The sequence below is a fragment of the Juglans regia genome, chromosome 16 (genome assembly GCF_001411555.2).
Source record: "Juglans regia cultivar Chandler chromosome 16, Walnut 2.0, whole genome shotgun sequence".
In the NCBI taxonomy this organism is placed as follows: Eukaryota; Viridiplantae; Streptophyta; class Magnoliopsida; order Fagales; family Juglandaceae; genus Juglans; species Juglans regia.
Window position 1 is genome coordinate 6,198,072 of NC_049916.1, and position 17,850 is coordinate 6,215,921.

Consider the following 17,850-nt stretch of genomic DNA (forward strand, 5'->3'; position numbering starts at 1 on the left):
ATACATCCATGCCCTCTACGATACGCATGTGTATTCATAGCATGTATTGTAATCAAATTGTCGGATTTGTCCCCATGAAATTTCATGATTAGTTATATTTAGAAAATACTTTCCCTAATATCTCTAATTATTGAAATGGATTTTCCCAATCTTTGATGTTCATTGTCACCCAATAAATAATTTAGCAAACCAAACCTTGATAATGAATTACATTACCATTAGAGTTTCCCTAATACCATTAAATACATGCATTAAGCTTTTTATTCAATAATAACAAGATCAATAATCATTTTTCATTATATCGGGGCTTTAAGAAAATAAGTATTTTAAACATAGAAATTCAATTACTTAATCATTAATTCTATTAAGTGATAGAATTAAGGATTTACGCAAAGAGTACTACTAGAGCCACCGCTGGTGGCTCCTGCTGGGAGTCACCGCTGGCTCTAGTATATATTTTTTGATGTGTTTTTTTTACAGTTATTTTTTATAATTTTTTTTAATACTTTTAAATATTTTTAAAAAATAAAATAAATTTGTAATATTATTAAAAAACACTTCCTTAATCATGAAGTAAAAAAAAATTATTAAAAAATACTTCCTTAATCAAGAAGTAAAATAAAAAAATAATTTTTTTTACTTCATGATTAATGAAGTATTTTTTAATAATAATATTATTTTTTTATTTTTTTTAAATATTTAAAATTGTTAAAAAAATCTATGTAAAAATAACTGTAAAAAAACACATGATAGAGCTAGCGGTGATTTCCAGTTATCATTTTCCTTTACGCAAAATATTTATCTTAAATGAGTGTACACGTCTTATTTTGATTTTTCGAAAATTATGACTCGTAGCTGTATTTTTATTTTTTATGGCTATTTATTTTAAGCTTTTCTTTTCATAATTTAATTTGATTTGATGAAGCTTCTTTTCTCCTTGAGCAAATTAAATATTGCTATATGACAAGAGTTTTGCTACATATAGTTATTTTTGTATATTTTTTTGTATATTTTATTAATGTGATTGGTCAAATTAGTTATTTTATATTAAAATTTAAAATTGAAAATCCAATCCAACTTTGAGATAAAATAATTTTAGATAAAAATTAAAATTTAAATAAAATATTATATAAAAATTTAAAAAATTTATAATAATAAAAAACGATAAAATTTGATAAAACATTTTCACTATTATAAAGAAACTTAACTGAAAAACACGCCGCGGCTGATGACGAGATACCTAACTGCCCGGCTACCCGCCGCATAGGACCGGTAGCAGGCCCAGACTAATATGACATATATATTACACGTAATGGCATGGAAGATACATATATGGGCATTTTCGGAAATGCAAATTTAGCTTGATTTTATGGGTCGACCTCGGCTATAGCCTATATGCATCAGCGTTTTGGGACGTTGTGAAAGAGAAGGTCCAAAAAGGCGCTGCAGCTTGAACGGACGATCCGAAGAATAGAACACCCATTTCCTTTCTCTTTCTCTGTCTCCTGTGTGAAAAGACTCCGTAAACACAATACTCCGTATATATTACTTAACAAAAAAAAATTGTGTTCTGTTTCGCTTCAAACCTTCAACCACTTTCTTATAATTCTGCAGATTAGTTTATTTCATTTTTTTCTTGTTGGTTTTGGGTTTCTAATCGCTTGAACTAAACGATCTTGAGGTGGGTTCCGTCTTATTTCAATGCAAATGCTTTAGATAAGCCAGGTACGTGTTCTTTCAGGACTATATTCTTCTGGGTCTATAAAATTTGTAATTTTTTTTTTTTTAATTTCCAAGATTATGGACCTGATCAGCTATACCCAATTATTACAGACAAATCTGAAAGCAATTGAAAGGACAATTGTTGATACAAGCGGCCTGCGTGATCATGGCGGTTGCTGAGAATGCCAGTCAAAATTTTGAGAATACTACTACAGTAGTATCATCATCGGACTTGAGTGCCCAGAATGATATCGAAATATCAAAACCCATAAATGATTCGATGGATATTAAGAATGATCAGAAAGAAAGATCAGCAGCAACGACTTTCACAGTGGCGTCGGACAATTACAAGTCTCAGATGGGTCAGATGGTAAATGGGTTTGACTCTAATGGGGTCAAGAGCCAGCAGATGAGGGCGGTGAAGTCTGGTGGTGGGTATGGGAGTAATAATCAGAGGGCTAATGGGGTTATGGTGAGAAATGGAGGGGATGGGGGCGAGAGTTTCAATAGGGATATGAGGGATTTGGAAGAATTGTTGTCCAAGTTGAATCCCATGGCTGAGGAATTTGTGCCTCCTTCACTAGCCAAGAATCATGCTTTCTTTGATGGTGGTGCTGGTGGGTTTGGGTATGCTAACAGTTTTATACTTCAAGCTAATTTTGGCAATGCTAATGCCAATGGATATACTGGTAGAAGGGTATGTATGTTTTTACTGTCTTTTTTATGCTGTTTGGTTGCTTGTAAAATGGAGGATTAGTGGTGATAATAACGATTTGAATATTATTTTACTATAGGAGAAAAGAGATTTTTAGGCTTTTGTTTTCATTTTCTTTGTTTTCTGAAAAATGAAGGGCTCACTGAGGGTGCTGTATAGTGAAATACATAGAAGTGCTGAAACTTTTATGTCTTCTCTCTTACACATTTTGTCGTAAGCAAGTTGAGCTTGCAGTTATTTGCAGTTTATTTTATTGTTCTTGGTTCTTTTATTTTTGGTAGTTTGGTTATTTTGCACTTTGCTTTTTAGTTGATTCTTTATTTTTTGTTCTATTGAAATTTTGTAGAGGAGGAACGGCTATAGTCAGGGGAAGCGTAAGATGAACGGTAGAATGACTCCGGCACAGAGAGAGGCTATGATTAGGAGAACTGTTTATGTGTCTGACATAGATCAACAGGTAAATAGTTATGTCTGGCTTGTGAAGGGTGGAACTATAAAATTTAGTTTGGGAAGAAATGCTGTTATTAGTTTTTGATACCTTTTTGAAATTTTCGGGCCCTCTAGCAAAAGATTAGTTCCGCCCTGCTTGTGATTATGTAAACTCTATATCATTTCTTTATAATCATGTTTTGTTTACTTCATTTTCTGGGAGTGATTCTCTTTGTTTTTTGCACAGGTTACTGAAGAGCAGCTTGCAGCTCTGTTTCTTACTTGTGGACAGGTAATGAGTATTTTAGTTTGCTCATATGTATCATTTTCGAATTTATAATGATGCATTATACTTAGGATTGTCTTCTGTTTTCTTTTTTGGCCAAAGGTGGTTGATTGCCGTGTTTGTGGTGATCCTAACTCCATTCTCCATTTTGCCTTTGTCGAGTTTACGGATGAAGGTATTGCCATAAATTTACGTATTTCATATGCATGTATGGTAAATGTCTTGTCATGTTGGGCTGATATTGATATGCTTGCAGAGGGAGCAAGGGCTGCTTTGAATCTGTCAGGGACTATGCTTGGATATTATCCTGTTAGAGTGCTGCCTTCCAAAACAGCCATTTCACCAGTGAATCCAACATTTTTGCCAAGGGTGAGGATTATATATGATAGCTTTTGTTCCTCTTCTCTTTGGACGATGATCTTTCTTATTGTCGGTTCTAGAATCCGAATCATCAGTAGAGTGTTCTTATTATTATTTTATTTCTTTCCTGTTTTGTGGCTTCCCGATGTTTTCATGACGGTTAGTCTGAAGATGAACGTGAGATGTGCTCGAGGACTATTTACTGTACAAACATTGACAAGAAGGTAATTTTGGACACATCTATCACGATTCTTATGTAATTAAGGGCCAAAATGGCCCATTATCTTGGCCTTAAATAATTGGTTTAGTTTGTCATCATTTCTTTCTTCATTTGGTGCAGGTTACCCAAGCAGATGTCAAATTTTTCTTTGAATCACTTTGTGGAGAGGTATGTAATATTCCCTGTGCTGAAACCCCAAACTGTTTGTTGTTTTTGAATTCTTATCCACATATTGAATTATTTCCTTGCATAGGTGCAACGCCTGAGGCTACTTGGAGACTATCATCATTCAACTCGTATTGCTTTTGTCGAGTTCACAATTGTAATGACCTCTGAGCTCTTGATTTTTATATCTGCATATTTTGATTCTTGTGTGCGGTCTAACTATTTGAGACTAGATACAGACATAACTGTGTCTTATTATCTGAAGTTGTTTTAGCAGTTCTGGCTCGACAGTTTGGTCTCACTTGTGTGTATTCTTGTTTCGAGTCGCATCTCTTTGTTAGAGTGTTCAGGTTTTTACTTTACATACTTGGAGAGTTCTTAAATATGCCTTGAATGCTTATCTAACATAATTAAGCTTTTAGTACTGCAAACCAATTAGCAGTTTCATGAATAGAAAATTATCTTGTAAAGGAAGATAGGTAAGCCTTGTGTGTAAGCATGTGACTTTGCAAAGAACGGCACCCTTGCTATGCATACTCGAAGATGTTATTAGAAGTATTTGAGACATAAAGTGTGATTAAATTAGTGAACTTGGAAAAATATTCCTTAGTTTGTCAAGAGTATAGGCTGTTATCAGTTCTGATTGCTCAATGTTTTGAGGTGTCAATAGAGATGGTAACAAAATTTTGATTTTCACTGGTAAGAGAATTTTATGGATTTTGGTAATAAGTTACTTTTAAAACAAAGGAGTTTTGGTAATAAATTAGAAAACCTTAAGCTATTTAATTTAGTTACGCTGTGTGTGTGTTTGTGTTTTCGAGGGGTTTTATGTCATGCAGTTGTGAAATGAGGCCATATGTTGATGGGTTATGTAAGATGCAGTCGTGACATGAGTCCATGTGTGGATGGGTTATGGAAAACGTAGTACGTTCATAGAGATGAACAATTTGTATCTCTACTTTTTAATGCCATACAACAGATGGGCAATTTTTTTCTTCAATTCTTTAAGACCTTGGGGTTGGCTATGTTCCAGCTGTCTCACCAAAAAAAATGTAGTAGACCAGAAATAAGATCTGTTATTGCAGAATAAGAATTGTATTAAACATGTTAGTATTACTTAAAATGTGCTCACTTTCATAATTTAAGTTAATTCCACAAAGCTTATCTTAATAAACTGTGCATGGAAGGATGCGTAGGCTACACATAAGTGTGTTGTCAACTCTAATAAACACAGATAATGGCATTATTGGAGATCTTAACCATAAGATCACTCCTTCAATGTTATTCTGTAATTCCACATAGGAAAGTACTCGATTCAAGAAAACATATCGTACTAGTTATTTTGGACAAGATGGTTGCATGCTTTATAGCTTTTCTTTTCACTTGTAGATGCTGTCTGCAATAATAGATATGGGGCTGGTTTGTTTACACAAAACCAAACTATCTCATCTCATCTCATATAATCATCACAACTTTCTCAAACTCCCACACAAAATATAATAAACAATTCAACTTTTTCAAATCCTAAATCAAAAATAATATTTTATTCAACTTTCAACAAAATATCTCATCTCATCTGAACTGCTTAACCAAACGAGGCGTTAGAGTTGTTAGAGAAAACATCATTTCCCCTTCTACATTGCCAAATTGAGTGGCAAGTGGATTTTGGCGGGGAGCCAAATCTGTAGATGGTGGGAAGGAGGGGTAAGATACAGCATTGGTTCTTTCTTATGATTTCAAATCTTGGCTTTTTCATGATGGAAAATTAGCAAGTCCCTCTACTTTTGATATATCAGTAAAGAGCACAGTGAGCTGTAATTGTGAAAAGGTTGGAAGATCTGACCAAATAAGTGCATTGGCTTTCATTTAAGTGGAGATAAGGCAAGTGCCATAATCTTCAACAATTGCATCTGTCTGAATGACGGGAGAGATCGGCTCTATGGCTTCCTTCTCTTATACTTCAGCCCTCTTGAATCTCTCTTCAAGGGCATTTGCTTGGTCTAGTAACAACTCTTGGAAAGCTGTAGCAATCAGGCAATTTGTAAGAAAAGACATCATATCGACTTCTTTCATACTGCTTGGGAATTAGTATCTATTCCCATAACTTTCAATTCTGAGGGTTTCGCTACTTAAGTGATGATGTATAAGTTTTTTGACAAGTTTGGGATGGTGATTTGGCTTCACCAGTTGGGATGGTGCCAAATTGTTTTGTCCTATTAATTGCAGCAATGGATTAACTAGTGCTTTTTTAGATGTTTTATTATCCATTTCTTCGATAGGTAATTGATAATCGTGCATTTTTTCAATCATCACAGCCTCAATCTTATGGATTTTTAGCCATCTCTTTTATTATTCTTATTTGTATATAGTATGCATCTTTAACAGATTTTGAGGATGGGAACTAAAGCAGCTTGGGCTGCATGTCCTAAACCACTTGAAATTTTTGGATAATTCCCTTTTCATTGTGAGTTCTTAAAAGTGTAGTTTAGGTGGGAGGATGAGAGAAATGGTGATCAATCATAGGAAAGACGATTTAAGAGTCTGGGTAACCTCTTTTGACTCAGACTTCAGCTCTACTACAGATAACCCTTAGGAGATGTTTGGATTCGAAGATGACTTGAGATGACTTGAGATGAGCTGAGATGAGTTGAGATGGATTGTGAATAATAATGAGATGAGTTGTGAATAGTAGTGAGATTTGTGAGTTAAAGTTGCTGAATAGTAATGAATAGTAGTGAGATGAGTTGAGATGAGTTAAGATGAGTTGAAATGAGCTGAGATGACTTGCGAATCCAAACAAGCCCTTAGACTACAAGTTTGCCTACATTTACAAGCAAGGAGCTATGCTCATGCTAAAGTGCATTATGGTGTATCAAATATTTCAAGTTCAAGAATATATATTAAAGGCTGAAGGCTTTGTTGAGAAGGTTAGAAAATGGTCTTCTTACAATTTTCAAGGCATCCCAAGCTTTATTTTGGCCCACAAAATTAAGGCATTGAAAGTGGATTTAAAAGATTGGAATGAACAGACTTCTGGCAATGTAGTTGAGCAGGTAAAATCCCTGATCAAAGAACTACAAACTATTGAGAGAGCTTGGAAAAAGTGAGAGAATTATTTGTTGAAGAGAAGATGAGAAAAAACTCAAGTGAGAAGTGATCTGGAGTTGGTTACACCATAGAGGAGACTAGGAATCATATTGTTGGGTCATTCTCTACCAATCAAGAAGAGACTAGGAGTCATATTGCACGGTTCTAGTCTAAAGAGATTTGGAAGCTTAAGCTTGATGGCCTAGCTTTTGAATCCAGTGGGGAGGAGGTCTTCTGGTTTTTGTGTGTGCATAATTTCGAAGATTAAGTGATGTTTTCTTTGTTTTGTTGTTTTTGTGTTTTATGATGATAGCTAGATTCTCCTGTGTTTTTTTTTTTTTTAAATTAAATTGGAAGCAAGTACCTCCATCTCCCATGGGAAGTAGGCCTGTAAATTGATCCTGTTGGTTTGTTTTGGGGGTCAATCCACAGACAGAACTGAGGAGGTCTGGATCTTGGTGTGTCAACTTGACTTCATCTAATGGGGCGATTCCCACCAGGCGGAATTGATCCTGACCTCCTTTTGTTGGTATGGACGCTTTGGCTGGTTTGGGCTTGAACTAATAAAACAAAAAGAAAACATAATTGCAGAAGATTAGCTAATTATATCCTTTTCCTGCATTTTCTCGGCCACCAAACAGAAATGCATCAAACTCAATATTTTCTAGCTACAAAAAAATTCCTCATACACATTCCCAAACATACACAAATATGTTGAATCGCGGAGTACTTGACCAAAGCAACGAAGACAACAAAACCCAGATAGAGATTGGTGATCTGCTGAAGAATATGATCTGGAACTCCCCAATGAAGGTCCAAACCTCATGGCCTATACTCCGAAAGGACTAGTCAATGATACAACTGAAGTCCATTGGAACATTATAAAGAGTAAAAACTTCTCATTCACAAGCAACATGGGATCCCGTATACCACCTACCTTTATCTTTATCATATGGGGTATCACAAGATCTGAGATGGTAGAGAGAGAATGCGAGGTGAGGGAGGTAGAGTTGGGATGATTGATGGCAACAAAAAAAAACAGAGGAAGGCAGACAATACCATTTCACTTGGACAGCGGCTCTGGGTAAGATTCTGACCACTGATAATCTGCAGAAGCGCCAGGTTATTATTCCAGAATGGTGTTGTATGTGCAAGAAAGCGGGCGAGACAATGAATCATCTTCTGCTACATTGTGAGACAGCTAGAGCACTGTGGAGCGATGTGTTCATTCGAATAGGGTTAAATTGGGTGATGCCTGCTATAGTGGTAGAGTTATTAGCTAGTTGGGTAATGCCGGATGGTGCTCCACAAATCAAAGCTGTGTGGAAACTGGTTCCTATTTGTATTATGTGGTGTATATGGCGGGAGCATAATGAGCGGACATTTGAAGATAAGGAGCGGACATCAGAGGATCTTAGAATTTTATTTTTTCGCACCTTACTTCTTTGGGCGATTGCTATAGATTTTAATGGCCTAAATGTACATGATTTTCTTTCTTTTGTTTTAGCAACTAGATAGGTTTTATCTCTTGTATACCACGTTGTGTACCTGGGCTTTGCCTATTCTTCTTTATACTACCGTTTACTTATCAAAAAAAAAAAAAAAGGTTTGATCCATTGGGATTTTAAGTGCCATATAAGGTTAATATTTTGGGCTGGGCTTACTCATCAAGGTGCTGCAACCTAGTGGTCAAAGAGGAGGGAGGCTTTGGAAGAGTTATAGATTTAGACATTCTGAGTTTGATTCTGCTAGTTCCTTAGGATTACTTGGTACATAATTATGGTTAGTGGGTTGTGTATTCAAGGTTTACTGTCCAGAAATGGGTTTGAAGGACACTATTTGGGTAACTTTCCACGTCATCAAACTCGGCTGATTGGTAATGAGTAAATAATTATGAGTAATGCTACTATGTCCCCTAATTTATACCACTCACATGGCTTATAAAAAAATTTAAAAAATATATATTCAAAACAAAATGGTGCCCGAAAATACAAAAAAAGGAATACGAAAACTCTAGATTCCCTCTACCCTTTTATGTTTGTGTTTTTTAAGTTTTTTTTAATAAGCCATGTGTTACCACATTGTGGTGCCACGTCAAGAGGGCAAAGTGAGGTATAAATTAGGGGCATAGTAGATTTCTCAATAATTATTTATTTTTTAAGTAATAAATATATAGGGGATGGTTTAGTTCGGTCTTGGTGAACCAACCCCCTCAAACTGAAAACTGAATTGATGCCTCAACTTATGAAAATCCATAATAATGACCCAACCGGTCCTTTTGAAGACCGGCCGGAACCAACTGGTTTGGTCAGGGCTGTTCAGTTACTTGGTCATTTTGAACAGCCCTAAATTGGAAACTTGGTATCAAATAAGAAATTTCTTTAAAATTACCTATGTTCTCCGTTGTCTGAAGAGACCTTCTAGAAATATTCTGGACATTGATTCTCTCTCGAGACATTAGAAGATATAGCATTTCCCCTTCTAGTGTTTGTAGAAAGGAGAGATGGTTGGCATCTCTCCTGACAGGGATGGGAACAGCCTTTGGGCTTACCTGTTACCACACATACGGTTAAGGCTTCCCACCTTCTATGGTGCTTAAACCCATTTTTACTTGTAAAAAAAAAAATTCACCTTCTATATTATGAATTTCTAGATTTGTCTTGGTAGTTAGATCATTCTGCCAACCTCCTAATAACCACTCCAGTGATTGAAAGTATCAAATCAAGTGGCCCAACGCCAATGTCCATAGTCCATCAATACTCTTCATTGCCATCTTTAACTTGGCAATCAATGTGAAGCAAGTCCTTGGAGGAGTCATCTGAATTAGAATCATGTGGAGAGATTCTCGTGTTTATTTTCAATGTTCTCCTTAATGATTATATTGTTTCTAATACAATCTTGCTTGATCCCCCTTCCCCCATTACAATGCCATGTAATTCTATCTTGACTCTAATGCAACATAGATCACTTATACACGTGTTTCCTGTGTTATGGATTTTACACTGGCTTATCTATATTAATTTAGATATCATATATAATTTTCGAAGCGGAAGCTTTGCAACATCATCGATTTTTATGTTAAATGTCCATAACTTTGGTAATTTAGGTTTTAGGTTATTTGAAAGATCATGTTAATAAATGTTATGCAAATTGGAATTTTAAAAAATTGAGACACTTCCACTTCTTTCCTATTTAACTCTGTCTTCGTACCTCTATAATTAATTTAGTTACCACAAAAAGTCACATTCAAATTACTCCACAATCAGTTGCATGACTGGTTATTAAAATAATCATGTTTTGTGCAAAGGAAATTATGATTAATGACTCAAGAGTTCTTGGACCACTTAAATCTCTATCATTGTGCCCGGGTTCAGTTGTTGGCCTCTTGATGAATCTGCTGATATAAAATGATGCTAGTGAACATGCTTTTGTCTGCATAATTTATATATGGTAACTTTGCGACTATGAATAGTGGATTGTGGAGGTGATAGCTTTGGATGTTCATGTTACAACTAGATTAGTAAGAAGTCTTAATCCGTTATATGCATAAGAGTGATTGTTGTGTTGGACTTTCAACTTGTGCAGGCGGAAAGCGCAATTGCAGCTCTAAACTGTAGTGGTGTGGTTTTAGGATCATTGCCAATAAGGTTGGTGAGGTGGACTGTATTTGTAATAACTGATTTTGTCTTCTACCATTTCAATATCTTTTTCCCAGGCTGAAAATATTTTTATGGCATGTGTATGCAGGGTAAGCCCATCAAAGACGCCTGTTCGACCCCGTGCTCCTCGCCCGCAGTTGCACTGAATCATCCTTTAATGTTTCCCAGACTGATGTACTGCTGATAGAATTTATTTACATATATGCATAGTGGCAGAAATGTTTTAAGGTACTTGCGGGTTTATATCCATCCTTTTGTTCTTTGCATTGCAGTCGGGATCTTTGTTACCTAGATTGGGTAATTTATGGGTTATTTGTTTAGCTTTTTAGAGTTGGATGGGATTTCGAGGCTCTCAATGATTTATTATGCTGCACAATGTGATGAATTCTGTAAGGGTGGTCCTGAGGAAAGCTAATGCCCGTCGGTTGTCCAACAATCTGAAATTCTCTCTTCCATCTCTGTCCATGATCATTTGATTCTTTTTTTTGTTGGTTTTGTTGAAGTTTAGTTGGGTGCGCCCTGCTTGCTCCAATTTCATTTTGCAATTTTTGCTACCTGACTCTCCGTCTATGTTCTATCAAGATATGTGCTGTTGGAGAGTGAGTTTGACTGAATTTTCCCTGCAACAAACATAACCGCTATCCCAACCATAATAACCATCTGTACTGCTCTGCCGCCACTTCAACACTTGCAACTTCTGACCCCACTCTCTCTCCCTCTCACTGCTCTTTTGATTGAAGGCAATTGTCCAATTTCTTATCAAAATCGAAAGAGGGTTTCATTTGTTATCTATTAAATATGCTTTGTTTCAAGTATGGTATTTCGTTCATTCTTTCATATCTTCAAATGTTTGCATCCATGAACGCTGAATCTTTAGTGTTGATTGGGGTTGTATTGGCTCAATAAATATTTGATCTTGGGGTGGCATTCCAGAGTGAAGTCGCCAGTCGGATGTGTTATGAACCTCAACGAAATGAGGAGATACTAAGATATGATGGAGATAGAATATGAATATGGAAGGAAATTATGAGGGAAATTGTAATGGATATTAAACTGGAAAAATAGTCACAGTTTGGAGTTGTTTGAGGCACCCCAATTCCTCAAAAAATTCAAGCCAAACAACATTCCAGATATTTTCTACAAACCATCACCTTCCGTATGTATTAGTGGTGGGCTCCGACTCCGATGGAGTTGGAAAGTCCACCTCCAACTCTGAAATATTTATGAACCATCACCTCTAGTATGTATTAGGGGTGGGTTCTGATTCCGACGAAGTTGGAAAGCTCACCTCTGACTCCAACTACAACTCTAATTGGAGTTGGAGTTCAGAGCTCCAATCGGAGAGTGATTGGGCCTAGGCCCACTTCCAAAAGCTCAAAGCCCAATATGATATTAGGGCTTCTCATTTTCGAAAAAGCTGTTTCAAAATTAGAAAAAAAAAAAAAGGGACAAAATCACCAACATCCTAGTAGGCTTCCCATTTCCAAAAAACACAGTAAAAAATAATTAAAAAAACTTAAATACAATGACTAGATTACATACATTACAAAAGCAAAGAGAAATAAATGTACAATCACAAACACAATGTAAATAAAAAATGCAAAGGAACACCCAAACAACGAGTATAATCACAGCTTCCACAATCACAAGTTCACAACATGTCAACCACCACACTGACAATCACAATCAGCACCAAACAACCACCCGTCCACCATAATACAATCAACCCTAACCAACTTCACCAAAATCCCAACCAATTTAAAATGTAATAATGTATCAGAATAAAACAAAATCCTACAAATTAGTAATTACAAATTGACAATAATTTTCAAATTTTCAGCACCATCAGCCTCAAATCCCAAACATCCTACACTGTTTTGGATATTAAAAAAAGTTAGAACTAAAATATTATTTTGAACTAACAAAAACAAACAAGACTTTCTTGCTAATGATATTTCATTTATCACCAATAAAGGGAGTTCTCTATCCCACATTGCGTTCGTCTAAGTCATCCGCAATTATTATGGGGTTCATAGATAGGTTTACAAAATTATAAAAATTACAAGTTAAATAATCAAAACATTAAAAATAGACTTAAAATGAGTATTTAATATTGAATCTATTTATCTGCATCAAATATTTAGGTGCAAACACAATATGAATAAATAATTATATATATTCACTAACTAGTTCTCAGTCAATGCTGGACCTAAGTGTCATTGTAGCATCAATAGAAAGAATCCTCATAGTCTTAGGTAACAGTAGCAAGTAAAGTTGCTAATCATTTGGAAAGATTGTAAAGTACTACCATATATTTGGCTAAGCTTTATTTGTAATGTAATTATATTGGTATCTGATCTTAGTTATTCTCTGAATATTCATGTGCTAGATTTTATGCACGATGATAAGCAAAGTTTCTAATATGATCAACTTGAACAAACAAAAGCTCACAGCCACAAATTTGGAAAATTCTGGATCTTGGATATGATATCTATATTCAGTAGGCTTGCAACATGACCCGCCGAAGCCACTTTTGGGCCTGACCCGACCTAGTCCGCAGATCATGCATTGCCGACCCGACCCGACCCGACCCGTTCGAGTCGAGTTAAAAGTTGCGGTTTTTTTTAAAAAATGTCTACATAAAAAGCCTGGTTTCCATTCGACTCAGATTGCAGATTCGATCAAGGAATCAAATCCCTTCAATCACTGAAGTAGTGTATCAATGTTAGGATTGTACCATCTCCAAGCTTCTTTTCCCAAACACAAAATCCCTCCAATCGTATAGATGAATCAAATCAAGTAAAGAAGTTGGTCAAGCAGATAAAACACACACAACCTAAGACGAAAATAACCATTTGAATTATTTTATCCCCTAACAAATGACATTTCAATAACCGCAAGTAACTACAGCAGAGTACCAAGAATCCCATACCTTCGACTGCACAAAAGCCTTGAAATTGCTGCATTATAAACATGAACATCCCTGAATTCTTTCTTGGATGGTAAGAAAATTCTGGTGATTCTACGTCGTCCTCTTCTTCTTGTAATTTTTCATCTTGGAGAAAAATGAGGGATGAGGAGTGAGAGGAGGCAGAAGTGGGTGGAGTTGCAAACAGAGAGAGGCGCTTTGGGCCTGATCTATGGACACCGCCACCATCTTTTCAACCTTCGTTGCATTTTTTTCGTCATCCTTCATGCTAACTTGGTCTTGCAACTCAACGAAGGAGTCTATAACCTCATTCGAAATTTCCTCTAATTGTTACCGGAAGCGCTTGTCATTTTCATGCATTTGGTCGACTAAATCTCTGAGCTGCAGGGTTGATGCAAGAATTTGTTCTAGTAATTTTCTTCCTGCAGCTTTGTCTCGTCCGCCATCAAGGATCTTAGTGCTCTGATATCAATTGTTATGAACCTCAACGAGATGCAATGAGATACTAAGATATGAAAGAGATAAAATATGAACATGGAAGGAACTTAAGAGGGGAAACTGTAATGGATATTAGACTGGAAAAATAGTCATAGCTTGGGTTGTTCGAGGCACCCCAATTCCTCCAAATATTTTCTGCAAACCACCACCTTTAGTATATATACTGGAAGACACCCCTCTAATTGACAACAACCAAAATAAGGCCATTAGATCAAAATAAGTACAACAATCTCCATTTTTATTAGTTATAGTGTTATTTTATTTGTGTTATTATGTTGTTTATACTCTTGGTATTTTATTATTTGGGTGTGTTATTATTTATTTTGATATGTTGGGTTTTTATTATTATTATTTTGATATGTGTTATTTTTATTATTGAGGTTATTTTTGTAGTGGGTTTTTATTTATTTTTGGGCTTGTGTTTTTTTTTGGGCTTATTATTTGTGTTTTAATTCGTTGGGCCGTGTGTGTTGTTAGTTGAAGCCCAGCCGAACAAACCGGCCCAGCCCGCGTGAACCCAGCCCTCACTAAACCAAACGGCGCCGTTTGGGTCAAGATGAAGCCCTAGCTTCATCTCTTCTCTTCTGCGCGCCCCCTTCATTTCTTCTTCTCCTTCTTCATTTCTTCTTCTTCTTCTTCCTGCGCGCAGCACGCAGCTGCTGCCGAACGGGACCCAGCCGTGAGCCACCTCCACCTTCATCTCCCTCTCTCGTGTCGATCGGCATGCGCCCCGAAGGCTAGCTGTCAACCCGTGGCAGCACGCGGTTGTTTCTCCATCCGCAAGCTCCTCGGTGGCGATGGGCATGGCTTCCGTGCGTGCTGCCGTGCCACGCGTCCGCGAGAAGACTCCCATTTCTCCACAGCTTGCTGCCGTTATTTCCTTCCTCCTCCGTGCGACACGGGTGCCATGCGAACCGCCGCGCTTGGCCTATAAATAGGCCACGGCTTCTCATGGTTTGGGGATCCCGAATTGAGTATTTTGTTTGTGGAATTTTGGAGTGAAATCGAGTAACCTTGTAAGCTTTCCGAGTGCGAGTTGATGTCAAAAATTGTGAAATTTTTGTGTAATCCGAAAGCTTGAGGCTGCTTTTGGCCGTGTTTGGTGTTTGTTCTAAGTGAGGAAATTTTGTTGGTTGTTTCCGTGAGTGTGTGGGCTGTCGGGCAGTGTTGCCGTGTACCATTGTTGCGCTGCCGCTTGTACAATTGTCCATTTCATCATGTATGTAATTTTCTCTAGTAATATTGTGTAATTTCTCAAGTTTATAAATAAACTGTATTTATTGGCTTTATCAACTGTTGTTTAAATTGTTGGTTTGTTGGAAATATATTGTATTTGTTGAAATGTTGGGCTTTAAACGATGTTATAGAAAAATAGGCCTTGGGCCGTTAGAATTATTGAGAATTTGTAATCGAATTATTTAAATACGTATTCCAATGAACTGTTGAAAAGTATATTTATCGTTTTATTAAATTGTGCGATGATGTCACGAAGTCTGTTGGATATTGATACTGTTGCGTGGATGCGTGTGTTTCACGACCCCAAGCCGAGATGGGGCATTATCTCAAAATCTCTTTTCCTCAATCTCATTCTATCTTCTTCATCTCAATTTCAATTATATTTTATATTTTTTTATCATGGTATCAATGTCCTGGGCTAACACCAAACTTGATCTTATGAACTAATTAAAGTTCTTTTACTAGCTTTACCTCTCACAGAATTTCATCACCGTTCAACTATATTTCGTCTCAAATTCATGCATTTGGAGTATGTTTATTACTTGTGAGCCTTTTTTATTGGGTTTTAGTATGTTATAAGCATTGTTTAAGCCTAAGAGCCATTTTTGGCTTTTTGATTTTGGTCCTTCATTTTCTTTGCCTTATTATTAACCTATTATTAGCCACAACTCTGGATTTAATGTTCTAGCTGTCATCCAGATTTGATTTTCTAGCTATCAGTTGCTTCATCACCAACACCACTTTCATCATTCATCAGCGATCAATCAACGAATTAATTTAGTTCATTTTCATAATTATCACATCAAGATATTTGATTTTCATTACGAAGAAAAATATTTACTTTATCTCATCTCCATATAATTTTCCATAAAAATACGGATCAATGCTTTCTATTCAATCACAATTTGGAAGAGTAAAGATGTAACCCTCATAATCTCTCTCCCCCAATCTCCTTATAGCTTCTTCATCTCAATTTTAATTATATTTTACTATTTTTATATAAAATCAAATCAGAAAATTATTGAATCATTGATTTGATATTATTTTTAACAAAAACCAAAAGAATGATTAAAGATAACTAAAGGAGAAATCGAATAATTGGTCTTATTTGTTTTCACAAATACAATGAAATATGATGTGATGAGTTTATATTAAAGTTAAAAGTTGAATAAAATATTGTTAGAATATATATTTTTAATAATATTTTTTTTAAATTTAAAAAAATTGAATTGTTTATTTTATTTTGTATGAAAATTTAAAAAAATTATAATAATTAGTTGAGATGAATTAAAAAAAATTGTAAAAATAAACGAGTTCATAGAGTCATTCTAAATCCCTAGTTTGTGACTTTGAGGTTGGCTTCATTGCCTAGAAAAAGACTGATTTTTGTAGGTTTGAGGTGTACTCGACAAGAGTACCATCAGCATCAAGTTGGTTTAGGAACAAGGTAATTTTGATGTGGTTGCAAGGGTAACGTTTTTCTTGATTGACGTCAACAACCAATATTTTCACCCCAACTTTAATAAAGTATATTAGGAAAATGCTAGGAATGTCTCATTCCACATATCTTTTCTTTTCTTTTCAAATTTTGTATTAATAAAAATTAATTATATTATATTTTATTAATTGAAAAAACTAAAAAAAATACATAAAAGTCATTCGATCAAATTGAACGACAAATTGGGGGGATCTGCATTCGAGCAAAATAAATTTTACAATATGATGAATCATATTAAATTAAGCTAGTGTATAAACTCTAAGATTTGTAAGTAGACGAAGGATTTCACTTTTATTAATGAACTGCTAGAAATAGACAAGATGGTCTAGATCATTTATAATGATCTAAACCTAATGATGCAGAATATATTGTATGATAACATGTTAAATCAGACTAATGGTAGAAAAAGAAGTGTATAAAAGGAACAAAGAGGTGCAAGTAGCTATAAATTAAATGTTAAGAAAATGATGGTAGGTGGAAAAAGAGGAAAAAAAATAAAAAAATCCCCCATCTATCTTGTAGAGGAGGTGGAGAGGAGGAGGAGGGTGGTCCTTCCTAGCTCAATAATAGAGTTATGTAGAAAGAAAGAGTGGAGAAAGAAGATTTTCGTGCTAAAACGTTATAGAGAGAGATTCCTTTCAAAAATATTTTTGTTGTTTGTTAGATGTTACAAGTATTTAAAGTTAAATAAAATATGTTAAATATATTTAAAAAAAACTTACAAAAGAAATTAAGATTGTTTATCTGAGCCGAACTTTTTTCAGAATCCGGTACTTGGTTGTTTTTTTTTTCTTAGTTTGAATGTTTAATTTAAGTATTCTTAATTTGATGGGACATGCCACGTAACTGGTTTACCAGCTAGATTAATTAATGGGACAGCGCTTGATAATATCGATCAAGGAAATCTGAACTTACATGAAGCTTGTCTAAAAGAAAGACTAAAGAAATATCTTTACTTAAAGCCGGGCATGCATGAAGCTAGTGATGGGGGATCAGACATACACCAGTTGTGCATATGATGCTTTCGATAGCTATATATACTTTCT

General features: G+C 35.5%; 1 protein-coding gene and 1 non-coding gene across 2 annotated transcripts; both read left to right on the forward strand.

The window, feature by feature from the left end:
* The first annotated feature begins 1,363 nt into the window (after positions 1–1,363).
* LOC109007539 (polyadenylate-binding protein-interacting protein 12-like) lies at positions 1,364–11,114 on the forward strand. Its single transcript, XM_018987235.2, has 11 exons — positions 1,364–1,725; positions 1,834–2,419; positions 2,784–2,894; positions 3,114–3,158; positions 3,255–3,327; positions 3,409–3,521; positions 3,677–3,736; positions 3,853–3,900; positions 3,986–4,054; positions 10,570–10,631; positions 10,732–11,114. The coding sequence occupies exons 2-11, from the start codon at positions 1,889–1,891 to the stop codon at positions 10,787–10,789; spliced, it is 1,170 nt and encodes a 389-aa protein (XP_018842780.1). The 5' UTR covers positions 1,364–1,725; positions 1,834–1,888; the 3' UTR covers positions 10,790–11,114.
* LOC118344912 lies at positions 9,469–9,596 on the forward strand. Its single transcript, XR_004798643.1, has one exon. It is a non-coding gene; the product is annotated as a U6atac minor spliceosomal RNA (small nuclear RNA).
* Positions 11,115–17,850: the final 6,736 nt, after the last annotated feature.

Bases quoted from the DNA above. Each gene is read 5' to 3' on its own strand.
- LOC109007539 (XM_018987235.2), top strand. From the start codon at position 1,889: ATGGCGGTTGCTGAGAATGCCAGTCAAAATTTTGAGAATACTACTACA. The intron at 3,522-3,676 runs GTGAGGATTATA...CATGACGGTTAG, and splicing joins ATCCAACATTTTTGCCAAGG to TCTGAAGATGAACGTGAGAT. The intron at 3,737-3,852 runs GTAATTTTGGAC...CATTTGGTGCAG, and splicing joins GTACAAACATTGACAAGAAG to GTTACCCAAGCAGATGTCAA.